This window comes from Polyodon spathula, chromosome 9 (assembly GCF_017654505.1).
Source record: "Polyodon spathula isolate WHYD16114869_AA chromosome 9, ASM1765450v1, whole genome shotgun sequence".
Taxonomy (NCBI): Eukaryota; Metazoa; Chordata; class Actinopteri; order Acipenseriformes; family Polyodontidae; genus Polyodon; species Polyodon spathula.
The window spans coordinates 38613128-38635278 of NC_054542.1; the positions used below are offsets into that span (position 1 = coordinate 38613128).

The 22151-nt window shown below is 36.9% G+C and overlaps 1 protein-coding gene across 2 annotated transcripts in view; it reads right to left on the reverse strand.

Annotated features, from left to right (window-relative positions):
• Positions 1-21159, reverse strand: part of LOC121320808 (insulin receptor substrate 2-like) — a 58936-nt gene extending 37777 nt beyond the window's left edge. The window contains exons 1-2 of one of the 2 annotated variants that reach the window (XM_041259459.1): positions 17793-21159; positions 8904-9549 (exon numbers count right to left, since the gene is read on the reverse strand). In XM_041259459.1, coding sequence (XP_041115393.1) covers positions 9545-9549; positions 17793-20961 — 3174 coding nt within the window. In that variant the 5' untranslated portion in view covers positions 20962-21159 and the 3' untranslated portion in view covers positions 8904-9544. Of the gene's footprint in view, positions 1-8903; positions 9550-17792 lie in introns of those variants that run through there. The other variant, XM_041259458.1, reaches the window with a different exon arrangement.
• Positions 21160-22151: the final 992 nt, after the last annotated feature.

Genomic DNA, 22151 nt, shown 5'->3' on the forward strand with positions numbered 1-22151 from the left:
CATTTTCTACTATAGCCCTCCCATTTGTTTTTTTATTTATTTGGGTTTTTTTATAAAAATGAAGGAGGTTAAAAGGTGATGTTCTCATACAATATGCATTTTTCTTTTTCAACAGAATTTATGATTTATAGGTGATAAAAAAATCAGGACAGAAGCTGTGGTTTTAATAATACTACACAGACAGTTACTTAGTAGCAAACTACTCTTTCCAATTCAAAAATGAAAAAAAAACGATTTGTATCTTGTAGAGGACAGAATGTTTTTGCTCAGGAATGTGCTCAGGAATGTGTTTTCTTGCTAAAATCTGATGAAAAATCAGGCTGTAAAAAATGCCTTCATACAATACCACCGTTTTTTGGGGTTTTTTTTGCATAGTGGAGCTTCAAAAAAGGTTGACCATGGTAAAAGAGTATGAAAGTGAATTAAAGCATAGCAAGAACTTGGTAAAAGCACAGAAATGTGTGATATGCATATTAAAAAGCAAAGCAATACATGGTGAACTATTGTAAATGTGTGTTATAACATAGTATACTATGGTAACCATATAATAATAATAATAATAATAATAATAATAATAAATAATAATAATAATAATAATAATAATAAACAACTTTACTTATTGAGTGCCTTTCATACCAAGAGGTTCAAAGTGCTTCACACAGACTTATAAAAAGCAGACATATACATAAATTCAGCAGGCTAAATTATAAAAATAGGTCTTAAGCCTTGATTTAAGAATAGCCCCAGTGGGTGAACATAGTTTATCATAGTTTATCCTGGTTTGTCATATTTTAATATACTGTAACATACCTCTCTGCTTACTTATGCTTTACCATGATGTCAATGTGCTTTATTACACTTTGCTCTTCTTTTATGATGGGACAGTTTTATAAGGGTAGGTTGAGAAACAAAAAGTGAAAACTGGGGAATGAGATACATATTTCACTGTGAAATGATCAATTAAAAAATACTATTCATTTTTGATCTGCATTATACATTTAAAAAGCACCTTTAAACCTCAGAAAATGTTTATAAACATTCCTTATAAAATATTGCTTAAAACTGTCCTAAAGTTTTATGGATAGGGGCACCCATAATTAAGTCAAGAACACAAATGTTAGGTTTCTGAAGCAGCTGTGGTTACATGTTAATGATCCATGGGCAAAATGTTTATAAATAGCCTTATATTTGGCTATTTTACAACCTGTGTCATAACAATGTATATTTTTATTTTACCTATTAAACTCATATAGCTGCTGTTGTAAAATTCTCAGCTCCCATGAGGACATAAGAGGTCTGTTCACATGACACACAGCCTCCTATAATCCTGTATCATGTCAGAGTGTTTATAAGGATTTGAATAAAATATTTTCATTGTTACTTGCCTGAGGCATAAATCAACCAGTACACCACAGTAGAAAAAATACATCCTGAGTCGTTTGAAAAGTGCTGGATTGGCAGTTCTCTCTAGTCTCCCTACTCCCCACCTACAGAACCAGCTTTATGTAATTGTGTGTTGTTGTATTATTTATTTTCTTTATTTCTAATTCTTACTAATTTGAGACCACCACTCTCATGTCACTCCTGTCAGATTCAAGCCCAGGTAGACAGTGTTCTTCTCCTCTTTTCTGGTTTCAAGAGAACTGGCTCTATTGCCATTAACAGATTCACTGGTGTTGAACAGCAGAACATGGAGTTTCCTCAAAGCCATGTTCAAGATTAACTTTATTTAATTTAAAATGAGGTTGATGCTGCAGGCCCCCTTCACCATGATGTTGTCCTGCACGTGGAGATAAAAATGAACTAAACAATTCTCTGAACAGTGCATTGTTGGTCAAAAAAATTCTCTGAGTGCATCCACACTTCGCATAACATCCGTTGTACAGAGAACAACACTGTGGGGCTAAACAGAAATGTTGCAACCTGATACAGTCGTTAAAATCTGAATTAAATTGAAGATCTGTGGTGAAATTGTGATTTAAGGTTAGGATTGGGTTTATGTGCAGATGATCTTGAAAGTGTGGATGTTCCTGGAGCATTTGTTTCCAGACTAATTGACAACATGCAATGGAAGAGGCGTCCCCTTTTTTATGCCAAGCACTCAAAGATGTAGGTGGCTGACAAGACTCTGCGTGAAATGTAGGAATGCCTTTGTCTACCATCTGTTTTGCACTAGGGAATATAAAATATCACAGATGGGTAGCAAGAAGGAAACACGCAATCCAGCACCCATTCACATAGGCCGAAAGCAAACTGCATAATCTCCCGTTTTTATGTGTTGAAGCCACAGGAGTTTCAATTGTCAACAGTAAATGGATCCAAGTTCAGGGCCAGTTATAGAGTATGTTATGTTATGTTTAAGTGAGACAACCATACATTCATGAGGTCTGTATTGGACTTCCAGCAATATGTTTGTGTTAGTATATGATTCAAAGAAACATTGTACAGTATTTGTATTGTACAAGTTCTTTTTTTTTGTGTGTGTGAATAGAAATTATAAATTTTTCTGGAGGATTTAGGGGGTGTAGACTTTGAAGAGTATTTTGAAAAGCTCTTGTGTAAAAGCCACAATCTTTGTTGCTGTTATTTTGTCAAAGCAGTGCAAATCGGTTAAGAAAGAAGGATGGTGTCTAGCCTGTATCCTTCTGAATAGTTCTTTCTGGCCAAAAAAAAAACCCATATGTAGAACAAGGCCTTCTGCCTTCGGGTTGCTAATACAATCTTTTGCTAATAAAGAATAATCTTTACTTAAATGGTTAGCATGCTTTTTCTGTTGCCACCAGTAGACTGCTGAATTTAAATAAGTTCACCGACACATACTAGTCAAAATGCATAGGCAGCACAGCCCACCAGCCCCTAGTCCTCAGCTCCTCCAGCACTCAATTCATATTCAAGACCCTCTCCCACTCCCAGACCCACACCTACTTTTTTCTGATGCCCCTCCATAAAGGCTGGTGTGACTACAAATAATATACTGCATACATAAGTATGTGCCAATATGGTTTAGCATTATTAGAATAAATTAGAAAACGGATCAGAGATTTCCTTTATCCTGGTTGTTCAATATGAGGTCCGTCTTCTCTGGTTTGACCTTGAAAGTTATCGTTCAAACTATGTTTAATCATTGTTCCAACTTAATCTACCGGAAAATATGTAAATACATATTTTACTTTCTACTTGATGAAAGAAAATATCTGTTCTAGTACATAATACTCCCTCTGAATGTTGTCTGTGAATGTAGGCTAAGCCTGCTCCCTCGCTGTCCTATACGTTCAATCAATCTGTTTAAATTTACCATACCAAATACTATTTTTTTTTTTTTTTAAATTGAGAACGGTATTTGCTTTTGACGGCAATGCAATACCACAATAGCAACTAGTCTCCAGTTTGAATGACGAGTTCAAAAAATCAAATAAATGAATACAGTCTGACTACTTTCAGCAATGTTATGTCAGCATATCACAGTAACAACACAAGACTCTCTTCTCAAACCAACAATGCCAAGAAGGAGGCTTTGAATAAACTTGAAACACACTGAGCACAAGCTGCTGAACAAACTACACGATCAGCATTAAAACATGTAGACTACTAGGTATTTTTAATTAAAAAAAACAAACAAACAGAAAAACTTTAAATGTTATGTTTTGTTAACATATCTATTTTGTAATACAATAGAACCCTCTTAAGAGGGCTTTACCGTCTGGTAAGGCCCGTCTCATTATGTTGGTCATGCTCGCCTTCGGCTCAGGACATTTAATAGCACGAGACGGGCCTTACCAGACGGTAAAGCCCTCTTCGGGTTCTATTGTTCAATTATGTAATCGTGAAACTACAAGGAAGCGCTGTGCTAGGATATGAAGTAGGCATATCCTGAGGTGACTTAATATTGTAATTGTGTTATTCAATTTTTTCTGAAAAACATACTCCACTTTATCCACGTGTACTCTTAAAAACAGACAGACCTAACACAAGCTATGTTTTGACTTATTATGTGGGGGTACAGTTGAGCATTTTAGACTGTGTATACATGTTGTAAATATGCATATATAGTAAACATGGTGAAAAAGCCACACATTTAATAGTGTTTTGGCCATCTACATTTAGGACTAACAATTGGGTTCAGTTCTGACGTCAATGTACAGATGCAGTAAACGTTCTTATCTTTATTTGTGAGAGATAGGGGTTGTAATTCTTGTTAGTAGTGAACAGATATACTCTTCCCTGGTTGACAAATGAGATAAACAACTGTGGTAAGAAATAAAATGTTGAAGCATTGCGAACCATGGTCCTCTAGTACAAGTTCTTCTTATCTTTCATTACTAGCATCTCACCTCATCCCACAAAGCTTCTTTTGGGTAAGATGAGGGTTCCTATATATAAAGTAGAGGAAAAAAAAAACAGCCTAAAACTAAACCAACATAAAAATAAAGTCTGAGAAATTAAAATCCTGAAAGAAGTAAAACCAATATAAATATTTATTTTTGTTAATACTACTAAAATTGTTCTTGGCACTGAGTCAGGACTGTTGTTATGAGAAAGTTCATAGGTCAGTATTCCACTCAGAGTTGCCCGTTTCAAAGCCTGAGAATGAGAATATTTTAAAGGTAAACAAACAGAAAAAAGAACTGGAAAAAAGTTACACCATTACTGATATTAGTTAATGTTAACTTTTAAAAAAATCTATTGGACTGTATATACTTTCTAGAGGATGTCTATGTATCGCAAAACTAAAATAGATGGTAAATAATTATATATATATATATATAGCATTACTTTTTCCTGATTTATAAGTGCACACATGTAGTCTTGTAAGGGGACATAATATCGCCTTTAATCCTGTTAGAAATTGCTCAACATACAATACATTGCTTCTCATAAGGTTTTAAATGTGTAAGAGTATATGATTCACAATTGGACCACGTGAAGGTATAAAAAACATCTGGGCTGTATCATGGCACCCATGTGTCCATTTGATCAACCATGAGACACCAACGCTCTTTTTTTATTGGAGCATTCCATCTACTAAAAGCGGGAATGAGCACAATTATAGTGCCTCTGTCCTGCGCTTTTCATAAGCTCTAAAATCACCACTAACAATTAATTTTCTTTTCCTTTAAAAAAAAAAAAAGCAGAGATTTTTCTGTAATTAAAATAGGTATTCTCAGGTACTATTATTTTCTTTATTGACCTTCTCTGGCCCATTCCTGCCAGAGGAAAAAAGATGGGACTTTTATCAATGGAACTTCCATTGCCACGCCTCCTCCTGTTCTTGATCCTACAGCAAAGAAAAACAGTTTGGAGTAGGGTTAAGCAATATGCTTGCCATCTGGCTTTCTGACCCCTCCCATCTCCAGTGACTCACTTTTCAGGTAGCTACAGGGTGTTATTGTAAAGAGTGTTGACTGTTCCACAGCTAAATCCCTTTTACATGCAAACTAGGGCTTGGCATTGAAAGCGAACACCACATCTGGACAGTTGCAATTGAGGAATCAGTGGAGCCTGGATACAGCAGATCTCTTTGTTACTCAATACCTGTAAACAACATTCTTACCCTTTAATGTTTTCCAAACGAGCTTGGTAAAGACAGCAGAAATAAAAAAAAAACATACAGCATTGGGATCACTGTGATTATTGTACATGGCATCTCAAACACATGTGAATGGTGAGATGGGTTGTATTATGAAAAAAAAAAAACTATGTGTGGGTCACAATGATATATGTCATATATGCCTCAAGTTTTGGGCAGTAATGAACAAGTAGTACAATGAAGCGTCATTATTACAAAGGTAATATATTACATGTATTTTTTGCATGCACTGTATCTGCGCATGAATATGCAATTTACCAGAACAATAATGCATTGTATTTCCATTGTAACAACAAAAAACCTTTATGTGTTTTCTTCCTTTAGGCTGTTTAATTAAAAAAATTCCCAAAGCAGTGGTATCAATAATAGAAAACGAATGTATCTCCTGTAAAACTGGTCATTACGGTACTATGAGATACAGCATCTGGTGTTATTTTCTTCTCTTCCATCCTTTGAAAATAACATCAGAATATAATCTGAAAGTGTTTGTATAACATCCAAACACTAACGAGCAGGTATCTACTGTATATTTCAAACTACTGTCTCCATTGATGCTGTATACCTTTATATGCACATAATTGTAGTACATTTATGACCTCTGGAAACAGAGATGTCAAGCTGTGTGGCAATCATTCATGTGTACTTATACTGTATAATATTGTTGCATAATAGTTTCAATCTGATTGTTAAAGAAGGGGGAACTGCATGGGCATTATCTCAAACATGCAAGCGCAAAAGCAAACAACATTAATGGTAGCTGGGCAGCCCATCTACCCGGATAATGCTTTAAATGAAGCAGACACGGAATGATTGAGTGCCACACTCTTGCAGTGTGCATGTGACTTGCCTCCGGACAGTGCACAGCAGGTGGAGCTACACTTGGGCCTCCTGCGTTTTAGCTGCAGAAATTGAATCCCTGTTTCAGGTGTCAGATTCCGGTCAGAGAAATGCAACAAGACGACTTCCTTACACCTTCTATAGGTTTGCTGCAGCACAATCCTTTTCCCTCAGGAAAGATTATCATATGCTGGGCTAGATGTTTTGTGACAAACCCCATTACCACGGTTCATTTAACAACAGTCTGCTTGACCAGAGGCTGATGGGAGATGATGTTATGTCTCTGACTATGCAGCTAGGTCTTTGTTGTAAAAACATATGGGAACTTGCATTAGAGATATGCTGCAAGTCACTACATCTGAAATCAGCCAGTACCGGATACATTAAAAAAAATATATAAAAGAGCTACGTGAGGTTTTAAAGATGACGTTGAAAAATTCAGATTAAAAGATAAACCCATATGAAGTGAGCCAGTTCTACGTTTCTAGTACTGACAAAATGGAACAAGTTTGTCACTTTTTTATTGAATGAGCTTATAAAAAAAACATTTTACATATATATGGCTGTCGGCAAAAGAACAATCCCATTAGCTAATTAGTTATTTTTGTGTAGAGAAGTCGTAAAAAGGTTAGTAATCCTAATTGGCTGCAATTAGACTGAATTTAATGTCTAATTAATTAATTAGTTAATTAGTAAGTGGGATTAGCTGGTTCACCTGACATCTCTATAGACAAGATTATAATTCCTCAATATGTCATATGATACATTCTGTCCTATCTCAGAAAAAATACTATATTTACCTATTTAGTACTGAGCTATAAATTATTCTGTAGTTTCCAAAGCTAAATTGGATTGACCATTCATGGCACACATCTATTGGGACTGTATACGACCCAAAAGCTTAACCACAATAAGGTCTGAAAGAAAACCAGTGGTACAAAAATTGCATACAACTTCATGTCTTAAATAATGTATTTTATTGCATATGGCTATCAATAATCAATACAGACTAAAGCAATACTTTACTACACCAGTTTAATTTATCATATTTTCTGGTAGCATCACAATTAACAATATATGAAGTATATACAATGGAAGACACAGCAAGATAAATTAGGCCTCTTGTCATATTTAACCTTTAGATATCAATCAACAATAGATATACATACTTATAATGAAAACACTGTTTTAATTACTGTTAGGTTCATATAGCAACAAAAATAATATTTTTTTCCAATTAAAGTTGGCAGAAAAAAATGTACAAACTGCAAATATTCTTTTTTTTTTTTTTTTTAAGGTTTAGCAAACATAACACATTTGTTTTTTTTTTTTGGTTCCACTCTGTAAACTAAATTTAAAAATGTAAATATTGCATATGCCATTGGTGAAATGTACTTTAGTAGCAAAGATTCTCTAGAATATTGATCAATTTTTAATTACAGGAGGACTACAAACCCATTTATTTAGAGGGATTTTGTTATACAGTTACTATACAGTGCCCATTAAAAAAGGTCCTAACATCTCTAGATAACTGAGCTGACATGTTCAGCAGGTACCATGTTTAGTGCTATTGTTTTTATGAGAACAAATTTCAATTCCCACCTTTCATTTAGTTTCGATCTGCATGTTTACACAATGTACAGTATTAAATTCACTGTAAATAACTACAAACTAAACATATCTTGGCCAGCGCATTCCTGTGTTATTATGTATGTTGCTGTTACTCCAGTGGCTTGCACTGAAAAAGAAAACACTCTACATTCAAATGTGTCTTGTGTTACAATCTACTTCTTAGAAATATGAAGAGGCAGGCAGCCACGGCCACCATCATTAATCAAGATATGTCCTGCCTGGGTGCCCTGTATGAATGCAGAAATCAATCAAGGCTTGAGGCTTGCATGTTCTCAATGGGCTCAACCCATTTTCACAATCCCAGCATCCAGCATTTTTGTCATGTGAGCTTCTATGAATTACGATTAGGAAAAAAAAAAAGTATTATTAACTGTATTAACAGTGCTTTCTGTATGACGGGAAAGAATGTTTAGAGGGTTTATAAATAATTTCATATTTAGCAACACAGAGACTCCATCATTGTTTTAAAAATCAGCATTATATATTCTTTATGTATGTAGATATGGTGAAAGCTGACTTTCTTTACTTGAAACACTGTGTTAAATAATAACAATAATATTAATAGTTACAATAATAACATTAACAAAAATTTGAAAACATATTAATAGTTACAATAACATTAACAATAATGTTGACAATACTATTATTATTATTATTATTATTATACAATAACATTAACAATAATGTTGACAATACTATTATTATTATTATTATTATTATTATTATTATTATTATTATTATTATTAATAATAATAATAATAATAATAATAATAATAATACAAATAAAAGGTTAAGTTGAGCATTCAACAGAAAACTGTTTTCTGTTAGTGATACCACCAGAAAATGTTCATCTTAAATGGCAGAGGATCCTTTTTTATTCTTCTTTTTAGGTCAAACTGGACCAAAAAGTCGGTAAGGCTTTGGATTTGTCGTGTGAGACATTCGGTTTTGAAAATAACTGAAGTCCTTTCATTACTTTTGCAATATTACCTGGCTTTTATAACTTTGAGGTAGGGCTTCAAGGTGTCGTGTCGTGTCTTTTATTTATTTTTTTTTTTAATTCTCTTCAAGTTTTTTTTTTTTTTTGCCACTGTGCCACAGAAGCACAAACATATCTCCCATAATGCTGTACATTCGTGAAGCCTTCTTGTGATGCTGGCAAATTAAGGTTGTCTGCCAAACGTTCCAGGTTTTGTCGCAGAAACGGCTAAAAACTAATTTCTGGTAAAGCAAGACATTTTACCGTTTACTGTTGAAGGAAAGCAGCAAGATGATGGTTCCTGATTTGAAGTAAGTGAGGCGGAGAGGTCCTCAAGCCTCGCAAATTCACTGCACAAACATACTGCAAGTGCCACCATTGTCTTGACATATTGGTGTCTAAAACAGTAACCCTTTAGCAGCTTGTGTTACAATTATACTCAGAGCAGCTTCTTCAGCGTTGAACTTTATGTAGAGTGTGTTCTTGCTGAGAAGAAACATCGTTTTTTCTTAATCTAGAAAAGAAAAAAAAAACAAATAAGTCTTGTGATAATAATTTACAGTAAACTCTGTCATACTTCTTTATTTAGCCCAGGTATTATTAAATCGTTTAAAAAACATAAGAAAATTGTTTTAATATTGATCTTAAATGGCTCCATCTAATGATATCTACTTCATGGAATTAAATGTCAGGAATCTTTTTAGGTTTTGCATAGCTATTTCTAGTACACTTTTGCAAAATGTCCTACTGTACATCAACAGAAAAAAATAACATCTGTGACTTCCTTTAATGTTGTAATGTTTTTTTTGTTTGGTTTTTCTTTCTGGTTTCAATACACTACTGTTCACGATTTATAAGACTGCTGGGTCTTTACAAATGTAAAAAAATCTAATAAAATGTAAAATCTCATATAAAAAGATTACCACTGTCCTTAAGCTACCGTAGGACCATATCTAAATAAAATAGATGCTGTATATAGTAAATGCATTTTACCTAAAATGAAAACTACCTCTTTCTGTGTTGGAGATTACTTTCTATTAAAACACCGATGCTTTCATATTCATTAAGCCTACATGTACTGTTAACATTCCCTTTATTTTCTTCCCATGTAGTCTAACTCTACCTATGTCTTTTGTGCACAAAGATATGTTGTATATTATATTATCTGTACAGACGTTTCTCAAGCTCAATGCAATTAGTACGTGCCACCTAGCCAAGCAACCACTCCACATTATACAAAGTCAGCGGTGGGGCAGCCAAAAAACAAACAGCAGAATACATGCTGCTGGATATTGATCGCCACAGTGCTACTGCCAAAGACTCCGACCACACGAGCCATCGCTCACCACTGTCACATTCCCATTAACAGTATGGAAAAACAGCTGACTGAATTGTTTGTACACTCTTTACAAACAGACTAGTTCACCTCCACTGTCACACACACACACACAATGCTTAATTTGTGGCATTGATTACTCACTCAACTATTAAAACTACACAAAATAAATAAAGCTTTTACATAAACTAGAACAATCTTGGTCTCAAACGGTTTATTTTCTGATGAATACAGAGAGGCCAACAAGAGTTGCTTTACATTAATTTAAGCTACAGTTATAGTCATTCATTAGACAGTGAAAATCTGGGCTGTGTTGATGAAGTAGTCTGTAAAAGTAAAACTGTCACTGGCACAGTATTGCATGAAAATAATTGACTCCCATGACATCCTATACAAGTTTTTTTTTTTTTTTTTTTATATTTATTTAGCTGTGTCCCCATTATACTTGCTCTTACCAGACTTCTATACAATATATTTGAGAATTCACCATTGTATAATAAATAGGTTTATCTTACAGAAATAAATGCTGTTTATGGCTAAAAAAAAAAGTGACCATTACCCAAACAAGTTTTAGGCTTAGTGATTTATAACACATAAGTAAGCTGCAACATACAGTATTATTCATTAATAAGCCATTCTAGTATTTGAACAGCATATTGAGTGTGCTATTCATTAATAAATTTCCTATACCACCATATTCATCTAGCTAAATTCTCAGTTCCATTCAGATTGAACTGCAAATTCCAATCTCATATCCTCTTTGCAGCTTTTTCAATAAAGTCACTACTTTTCTTTTCCATGCAGGTTGGGTTGGTAGCACAAGCAGCGGATGTGCTTTTGGCCATCAGTGGGATGACTGTTAATTTTGTCTTTGCTGAACTAGTACAATACACTATAAATGAACACGACAGCACACACAGTCAAGGCTGGTGGAATTACTTTGCTCTTTGCAGCTGACACAGATGTCCAGCAGGCAGCATATCCATTTTAGGCAAGTACAGGAGCCAGGTTATTACCATATGCCACTTACTTGTGTTATCTACAGTACCTGGACAAACAACAGAAACCAGTCCAAGTCAAATAATCTTTGCCACATCTTTGTTTTTTTGCTTTTTTGTTCATTTTTTTAATAAAAGACATTGTAATTAAATCCTAACTATTTAAATATAGAAACAGTGCAAAAAGACTCAAATTAAAAAGGTGAAAGATACAGATTTTTCTTAGTTTTTTGGGGTTTTTTTTTTGGTTAAGAGACAACCCCCCTTCAGGTTCAGATGAAAAACAATAATGTTTTGAGGGCTGATTAAGAAGCAAGGTATTTAAAAGTGATTGTTAACATCTGCTGGTGCTAGACTTTTTATAGTGAGCATGTAAAATACCGAGAGGACTTTCAGATGCAGACCTAACTGAAATCTTAACAGTTGCTCTCTGTTCCTATAAAGGCATTGCCAGATGACCACCGCTACCGACTCTTGTCACAACCTTCTCCTCTCTTTACATTCCCCACTCATTACAAAAAGCACTGCTTTTTTATCATCTTGCCCTTCATATCCTGCTGTGAAAATACAAATCACCATTGTAACAGTATTCAAGGACACGAAAGTAGCCCACTTTGGTCATAATGTTGCATTATCCACATTTACACTATGCTGTAAACTATTATTTAATATGCAACAGTACAATGCATTATTTGAGAAGGTTACTAGGAGTAGCTAATTCCAGACGTCCAATTTTGTAATAATGTACTGAACACATTTCCTGTAGGAGAAAAAAAAGGAGATCTCATAAGATTTAATGAATCAGCCACCTGCAGTCAGGCTTTTCTTCAAAACGTTAGCTGGAGCGCCTGTTCACCCACTTCTTGAAAGTAGTGCTTTAAAGACTAGTCTGTTTGTTGTTTGATATATAAAACATTTTGCATCTTGTTCACTCCAATTCTTTTCTTTTTTTTTTTTTTTGAAGCACACACCGTGCCATAATAGTTGATATTAATAAATGCAAACTACTTGTAATCTGTCTCCTCGTTGCTTTAGCATATACTTTGGTAAATCAGCAACATGTCACTTACAAACTAATGATTTCAATTTGTTCAAGTGCAAAACCGACTGTGAGACTGAATGCATCACATAAACAGCAATGAGAAATACTGCTCTGGCCTGGCACAGACAAAGGACATTTTATCATCTACAGTATATTCTCTACCAAAAAGAAACGAAAAAACAATAGCAAAGCAGTTGACGCGGCGGGATTAGAAAACATTCACTGCCAAAAGCGAATTGTACTTTTTTATTTTGTCCTAAAACACTGAAATCCAAAATCAGTACTATGAGATCATAGAGGTTCAGAGTCACATAAATGTCAAGTTACAGCTCCTTATGTAATGTTTGTGAATACAAGGTTACTTTAAGACCTGCTGTGGATGGTCTGTACAGGACAGAGGTCAAGGCAGGGGTGCACTTATTACTACAGAGGCAATTTTCTTTGGATCAAGCCTGCAGCTCCTGATGTTGGCTGTCAGCGATGGGGAGTCACCACTGTTTTGGCAGAGTGCTCTGGCCCTGTGACTCTTTCCTGATTCTAAACAAAACAAGCTGGTCAACCATGTCTAATCCCTGTGTAAAGTAATCTGTTTTAGCTCTGTACTAAATGTAGGTAACGTTTGGAATATCTTTAGCTGGAACATCCTGGCCTACTCTGTTTTCACACTGGTGTCATGGAAACTTCAACACGGGAGCTAGCCATTAGAGAAGCCTCCTCAAAAGTACATCCTGGGCTAAAAAAATTAATAAATACAGCCCCGTGAAAGACTCAAGAGCCACCCTGATTTTCAAATTTACTGCCATCTTTTTTTTTTTTTTTTTTAAAGTTATTCACACGTAACACAAGATAGGGGTCTCTTTGTTCGGACTGAGTGTTTAAATTATCTTCTTGTAGTGCTCCCGTTCCATGGCTAAAGGGCAATTATTTGATCCTGTTTTGTTTTGGTAGTGAGGCAGATGGTCTGCAATCATTAGCCTATTGTCAGTGGCGATCCTGAAGTAGATAACAAGTGAGTACTGCTTGTAACGGCAGGTGCACAACCCTGGGGCTGCCATCTGCTGGGACGGAACTACTTTCTGTTCTAGGATGCTTAAGATGCTTTTAAAAAAAAAAAAAAAAATTAAAAAATTAACATTTTACCTTACAGTATCTGGCACCTGATAAGCATCCATATTCATCTAAAATGGTCACAAGGTTTAGTGTACATTGATACATCTTAGTTCGTTTATATTCTGCAGCATTAGTATAAAAAAAAAAAACTTCAAGTACTCCACATGATGTGGGAGGGGTCAAAAAGGGGGTTCATTTTATTTGCAGTGCTATTAGGCTGGCTGGGGGAGGGGGTATTGTGCTAGTTCTATACATTTTTTAATGCTTAAAATCTGTGTGTGTGTGTGTGGGTGTGTGTGTGCAATCTTATGACTGTCAGTTGTTTTCTAACTCAAGTTCAGATGCAAAACTAGACAGATTTTGAATCTAGGAACACAAGTGCCACCTAAAAAGAAAGGCCCTATTTAATAAATTACAAGTAGCAAACTATTTTCAGTGAGCAAAAACAAATAATTAAGATTCCACATGCAACAATTATGTGTTAATGACTTGAAGAGTCTGCAATTATAGCTGCGGCACAAAGCCTAAGAAGTGGAAACTCCTGTGCAGGTAGATTATGGTACACAGTACTTACACTTAATGAGCTATGTAGTATGTGAGAAGCAAAAACCTGGCATCACATGCCTCTGTTGTTTTCAAGCAAATTATAACTAAATAACCACCACATACAAAAGTAACCTTTATACCAGGGGCTAATCTATTTTACAAGCAATATTGTTGACTTTTGTATGGTTTTGTGAAAATGAAATTGAAACAAAGTGTTATGGTTATTTTGAAAAAGACTAAAGTAATCTGAAGCAATCTTCAACTTCAGCACTTCCTCTGCCTTGGGCAACATTCTTGTGCTGATCCTGACCAAAACAACTCCTGCCTGAACTGTTTGCATACTTTATCAGAGACACAATACTCTGAAACTCGGCACAGCCACTACCTTATTTGTTCTTGCTCACTGGCATTTGTAAATCTGTTTTCATGATTTGAAAACCAGCGCTTATTTTACATTTATTTGGAATGATGTGTTCTTTTGTTTAAGTTGAGAAATGCTAACGAGCAATTGAATAACTTATTTTTCATTTCTCTATTTTAAAACTTTCTCAACTGCAGCTGCTCACTGTTATGAAAGTTTGTTTGGACCACTTGCGACATTTTAATCACAGAACAAGGTTGTTATCTTAAAAGTTTAGAAAAAAACGAAACGACAACTTTGTTACAAAGTTTTAAAAAAAAATGCAAAAGTCGTTTACAGTGAACACAATATCCAATATGTCATATATTAAAACAGAAGGAAATGGGCCCTTTACAGTAAACTTGCTTTCAGTATTTAAAACAAAATGGGAAATATTAATAAATAAACAAACAACAAATGTCCCAAAGCCAAGCAGTTTGAAAAACAAGTGAGCAGCTACCCTTCAGAGCAACCTTTGAACAGTCTGCATTCCAGTCATGAACCGAGTACTTGACAACTGGTAAACAACCGACTCACTTGTTTTTCTATAAACTGACCCTAATCACTGGACAACTAGCGACATAAAACCATCAGCCTCTTGAAACAGTCACACGGTTTGTGAGACACATGCTCAGTTACTGGACCGACCGGTACATCACAGTAAGTTTTGTGAAAAAACTAAAAACAAAACAAACAAACAAAAAACTCCACACTTGTACAAGCACGCAATGTAAATAAAACTGGTCAGCTGCGAAACAAGTAAGCTAATCCATTAAGGACATCCGAAGTTTATTGATTTTCTTTCTGCAATTCCTCTTGGTATTTATTTATTTATTTATTAGTATTATTTATCTGTTTCATTCAAGGGTACAAATTGTAAGCAGGAAAGTGCTGTGCGAGGACTGTAATAGGGTTTCAGAGCTAATTGTTTAGAATTTTACAGTTCTTTTGGGACAATACAGTCCCAGCGGCTCTTGTGTTTTGTACCCGTGACGACTGTTGTTGTTCTGCAGAACAGAGATTTAAAAAAAAAAAAAAAAAAACAGCTCTCACCCAATGAATATAACATTGAGCTCTCATCATAATCGTGTCATAATCCCGGCTAGATTATGACACTGTATTAGTCAGTGCATGCAGTAGGATTTCGCTATAGTACTGTACATATTATGTATTTCTTGTGATGAAACAGCGCCTTGCTTTGAAAAAAGCAGGTTTACAACCAAGCGCACTTCCTACACTCGGATCGGCACGTGACCCTTAAAGGACAGCTTGGGTTTTCCAAAATCTTTATCTGCACTAAGAAAAAGTGTTAGGGCAGAAGTGCCAGCATCAGCCTGCAGCCACAGCATCTAGGTTGCCAAATCCAGTACTGAATGTTCAGAGCCAGACTGAACAAAACAGCTACTTCACCAAACGCGATTTTAAGTTTCTGGAACTTGCAGTACAATTTATACCACAATATGCAAGAACACCGTTTATGCACGACCCTCTTTCTATCCCTGAGCTACAACCCAAATCAAATATTTAGTTGGTTCCTGTAGGACAATGACCTACAGTATGTTTATAAAATGTATTTATTACATTACAGAAACTCTTGAAGCTCACATTATTGCTGCATTATCCCATCAATTGACCAAAAGTCAAAAGCAGATATATTTACCACATTACAAATTACACCACTTTTGTTAATAAGCCCTAAGATCATAAACCACATGCAATAGCAAACACTAATGCAAGAGCCATATATTAGGAAGCCACACCATTACGTGGGTCTCTTGCATTGCAGTTAGCTATTGCACATATTTTGAGGAGAGGAGAGTAAAGCTGCTTTCTTGTCACAACAGCCAGAGGTTACACTTTTCCAATCAAATACAAATGAAAGTGCACCTGCCTACAAAACGCAATCGATTTGAAGTGCGCGTGTGTTTATTCCAATGTCGGTTTTAAACAGAAGCTTCCTTCGCCTTCTATAATTCAATTCACCCGTTTTTCAATGTTCTTTTTGGCATCGTAGACATTACTAATTATATAATAACGTACAAATTAATTAGTCTGATTTGCTATGCTAAAACTAGGAAATTATATGCTCCTTGACACCCAACCAGTACGATATGTATGGCTCCCAGAAAATGAACAGCTTTAGCAACAGTCGTTGTCAAGAAGACTTGCTAAGCAACAACAAATCACTGAAAACAAACACACATTTCAAAGCATAAAAACCTGTTCACATGATGATAATATAGTCCATTGACGGGTCAGTTTAGAATTTTTTTTCTACTTTGACTACTGATCAACTAGTATCAGTGTTTAAATACATAATTAGAAGTAGTAAATAAAGTAGCGCTGCTCTCTTTAAAACCTTGCTTTTGCAGTTGCTGTCCTACCCCGCTAGTTTACAAAACACTACAAACTCTGTAACATTCTGTAAACAAATTATTTAAGAGCACCATCCCATGGCATGTAAACTCGTCAGCTATACAAAAAAACCTAGCACAACAAAACGTAGCAAGCAACCTGTATAATGCAGCCATGCCCTCAACCAATTCTTTTTAATGTTGCTACAGTACATTAACCGCTGCCCCTCACCCCCTACATGAGAAAGGGTTTATTTTATTTATTTATTTATTATAAAATATGGTTATAACACCTGTGCAGCTAACAGTAAATAGTTAAATATCGCCACTGTAATCGGCAAGATAATTAATATATGTAATTAACAAATTGGTTAGAAAATCTAGTTAACTAAAGATATAAAAAAATTGGACAGTTACAAGTAAATAAACATGTCCTTGTCCCTTCCCTTAAATCAGATTTTTGTTATTGTATTATTTTAAATAAATACACATAAATAATTCATAAGTCACTTGCCACACACACACACACACACAAATAAAACAAAATTCTACAACTACAAAATGCCCAGTGCTCAGTCAATTCATTTTTAAAATAGAAGGCCTGTGTTCAGTTTTATTTTTGTGTTTCAGTTGTTTATTACCCTCCACACACCAGGGCTTGGAACATGGCTTCCCATTCAACTGAGAAAATTACTAATAAAACTATGGATTTACTGGTTTTGGGAGCAATAACCCATCCCTCACTAACTGCACACACAGGCACAATGCTGTATTGGTAAAAGTAGCAGTAATGCACATTAATCTTTGCAAATGGGTTCACAAACTTCTGTCTTTTTGAATATGCCACTTCAAAAAAGTTAGAAATGCTTTAAATGGTTGACTTATATATATATATATATATATACACACACACACACACACACACACAGTCTGACACAACAATTAAATGTAAGACAAATAAAACTACTAACCTTGAGTAGCAGCAGTTCTTTCCTTTAAAAAGCCTATACTGGCATAATGGCTGGAATCTATTCCATTCATACTGCCTTTTAAGTAATTGGCTGTCTTAAGTCTTACAATGTTTTCGCAGTTTCCAAAGCTGTCATCCATCAGATCTAAGGCAATGTAATTCAGTCCATTTTGAAAACCTGCAGATGTCTCACGACACATTGGACTGCCATACTCTTCTTCAGACCCCTCACTTTTCCTGAGAGAAACATTTTCTACAGAGGCAGAGCTGTGTCTCTTGGGATCATGTGCAAAGGATGGAAAGACAGGCGTTACTGTAGTGGTGGAGGAAAAGGTTTCAGAACTGTGGCGTCTTCGTCCCTGGGGGTCCGCACGGATCACCTTAGCCCCTCTGTCAGGGTCCAGTGAGGGGCCAGTCAGCATGAAAGCCTCAACCCCTGACACCTGATCTGTCAAGGTTATTCGGTTTACCACATCTGTGGGGCTTGTAGTTTGTGCACTTTCTGTTTTTTGTGAAATAGGCTGTGGAGGTGTATTTGCCATCACAAATGTCATTTCTGTGTAATCATCTTTTACAGGACTAGAGAGGCACACAGGCACAGTCTGCGCTTTGAGGTACTTGTCTTCAGGCTGGCTTCTGCAAGGACATGATAAGGCAGACATCACACTCAATGAAACTACAGGGTCATCCCCAGACTTAGGGGACTGTGAACTCAGGTCAGTGTTCATGTAATCTGATAAAGGGGATCTCCTGTGTCCATTTGTAGAGCCCAATGAAGAGGCCAGGCTCTCTGTAGACAAAGGAGGCGAATACCTTGTAGTTTCGCTGAAGTCTATTTTTATATACTCCCCTGGACTTTTGGGCTCAGGTAGCAAGGGGTACTCATTCATACTTGGCAAAGTCTTCAAAGTATCCAGAAACAACCTGGTTGGCCTGATGTTTCGCCCCCTATGGCCCAAATGTTGTCTTACTGGCGAGGAAGCCAAGTGGTTTGTTACAGCCAAGTTGGCCAACATCGTACAGCAATCTGACTCTTCAACAATCATTTGATTCTTCAAGTTCATCATTACATACTGTTCAGTGTCCCCATTTTTTTGTACCTGTGTCTTGTATGATCGAGGCAATGAATTAAATGCAAAAGAAGGTTTTGGGTGTTCGCTGTTATAGGAGCTCAGAAAATAATCAGGGGGCGTAAGCGAGACACAGTGGTCAGCAGGGGACATGTTCATGTAGTCGCCGTTTGTAAGCTTACCATCAGAGCTCTCAACCGATAACTTGGAGCTGCACCACATTCTCATATAACCGTTGTCATCAAGACAGCAGCTGCTGGGAGAATTGGTTGTGTGGCCATTCCAATTCACTTGGGGGTGACATCTTGGGTTGATGATTTGTTTAGGGGCGGAGATGCTAGTGGGACTCATTGGCATGTAGTCTTCCTTCCTGCTGGAATTAGCTGTCACTCCAGGTGTCATCGGCATGTAGCCATCATCACCCAAGTTGCTGCTTGAGCTTTTGTGTGACCCAATTTCAACGTCACCATAATCTTCTGGATATGGGCTGTAAGTAACTTTCGGTGATGCTGAATGGATGCCAGAGTTGCTGCTGGCGTTTGTTGCTCTCATCAATGTGTACTCATCCAGCGATGCTGAGGAGACAGTGGATGCTGCTCTCTGTTGTGGTGGTGTTGTCAGCGAATAGGTCCTCTTTCTGTATGCTTTATCTAAGTCCAATAACTCTTCTCTTGATGCCCGAATATAACTGGTAGGCCTGGCCATTGTCATGTAGTTATACAAGTCACTGTTCTCACGGTATGGTGGCGTGTCATCAATGGACTCAGGTGTGTTGCTTCTGATGCCTAGATACTGTCTAACATCCACTGGACTTGAGCCACACTCATCACAGGACATGAAGCCACAGTCACTAGGTGACCCTGAGACGGAGGCACTCCCACTAGATGGCCGCTGAATAGTGTCTAATGCTGAGCCATGCCCACTGCTTGATGACAAGCTCACAGGACTTGTAGTTGAAGGCGGTGACTGAGAAACTGGCATAGACATTGATTTGCTATGGTGCAATGGATTAGTACTGAAAACTCTTGAAGGTCCAGTGGTGACAGTATTGGATCGACGCAGATGTGTCCTTACCGTGCTTGGACTGATTGGGCTCCCAGTCACGGACACTGGTCTGGACATGGTTCCATCCCCTTCACTCGCTGTCCGGATACGACAAGAGGACAATTTATTGGCAGGTGAAGTAGCTGCCATGCTGTCAGTCCTTGACCGCCGGGTTAGTCCAGTCTGACTAGGTGGCAAGTTATTTAAATGCCGCCTGGTAGGCACTGAAATGGGGTTGGTACCTGAAGACTGGCTTTTACTCCTGGGTCTGAATTCTGATAACTCTTTCATTGCTTTCATCGCTTCCAATATGGTCTCATGTATATTCTGTGCCACTACAGCGTCATCTGCTTGCATCCAGAGCTCCCCTGGACCTGTAGAAGAAGACCTGCCCACTTCAATGAAAAAAAAATTGTCTGAGTGCCCACATCTTCTAATATTCATTAGCTGTAAACTGACAGAGGGCACCTCAGAGTTCAATTTGACAAAACCAATGGTCCTGCTTGAAAGGCACAGCCTGTAAACGCCGGTTAAATTCTTGCTCTGTCCCAGTCCTTTGGATTTCAGATTAACCTGCCAGACCTCCTTGTAAACTGCGCTAGCCGGAGTAATCAGCCCGTAGTTTGTCTCTTCAGTCCCCACCAGGGAAGAAGCTGAGGTGGAAGCAGACCCGTCGTACACTTTGCCTTCATTCATTAAATCAGTTAAAGCTAAGTACCAGCTTTCCTGCTCCTGCTCATTCTCAGCAGCCACAGCAAAGTACTCGTCCTTGGCGTAAAGGGCGATCAGGTGTTTGTGTTTGGCGTCTGCTCTCTTGTTGATATTCAGACAGGAGTCCAAAGTTATGGCTCTTTTAGCAGCCGACCTGTTTTTCCATTTCTTTTCGTTCTCGTAGTACTCCAGTCTCGCAGGCAAGCCTTCGCTGTGTTCTTTCAAAACAAAAAACCTCTTGTGCCCGTGTTTCTGCTTCTTCAGGTATCCGCATTTCTTAATAGTATTATTATTAATATTAACATTAGAAATTAGGTGCCCACCCGTCGTTGGCGGACTCGCCATCCTCTTCTCCTAAACTCTCACTTTTTAACTTTGTGTCTGTTCTTTTTGTATGTGTGAAAAAAAGCTCCTTTTACCTTGTCGTTCTAGTTCTTTCCAGTCGCAGGGGTATCCATACGGTATCCGTAACAGTTTAACAGTAAATAACGCATATCACTGACTGACTGAACTGAAGAGCAAAACAACATGTGACGTTCTACACATCCAGCTTTAGTTAAAAAAAAAAATACAAGGAGGTGCAACCTTGAGAGGGGCGTATCTGTCCATCCTTCCATCTGGTCAGCTCATTGGTTGAAATAAGTGATTGAAAGTATTGGCAACCCGCTAAACTGACACCCCCTTTTATTAGGTATCACCACGCCTCTTTCACGCAGGCAAAGGTACTGCAGAGCTAACACAATATATCATTAATCCCTTTTTTCTGTCTGTTGTGTATGTCTTTTTTTTCTCCAAAATAAGTGATTCGGTTCTCACACACACTATTTTGTTTGGTATCAGTGGAAACATGTATTCACATTATAACACTGCCGATAAAACAAATCTAAATACACTGGGCATTCGTCAGTGAGGATGTGTGACTGCATGTGTGCGCATATCAAGAATGAAGTGTAAGTCATTAGCTTACAATACGTCTTTCAAAAGCAAAGTTGAAAAATATGTGTTAAGTGGTGTTGCACTGGATGATGTAGCCTGCATGAAATCCTGGCTGCGCCAGCACTGCATTCGAATGTGCTTTTCCCATCCTTGGTAAACAACTCTCCTGCAGCAGCACTTCTGATAAACCTTTTAACGGAAACGGTGTCATAGCTAGTACTGTGTATGATATATCGGAAAAGGTTTTTTTTATTTTTATTTTTTTAATAACGGCGTTTAAATATTCGTCTAGATCAATTAATGGCGTGAAAGAATAACACTTGGATAATAACACAGCTTGGAGAAAAACAAGTGTGTACTTTGCGAGATTGTTTACCACATTTGCGCAGAGTGCATTTTACTCCAGCTGCATCTTTGGATTTTTTTTTTTTTTTTTTTTACATCGGCAGTAGAGGCGGTAGTTCCTTACTCTTCCAACAAACATCAACTTGTAACCATGACTCATCTCCGCACAGATTCAAAACAACAACAATGTTGCTGTACGTGCCTGTACACCCCTGGAATTATCTGCTTGTGGGAGTCGTTTTTGTAGCGCTTAG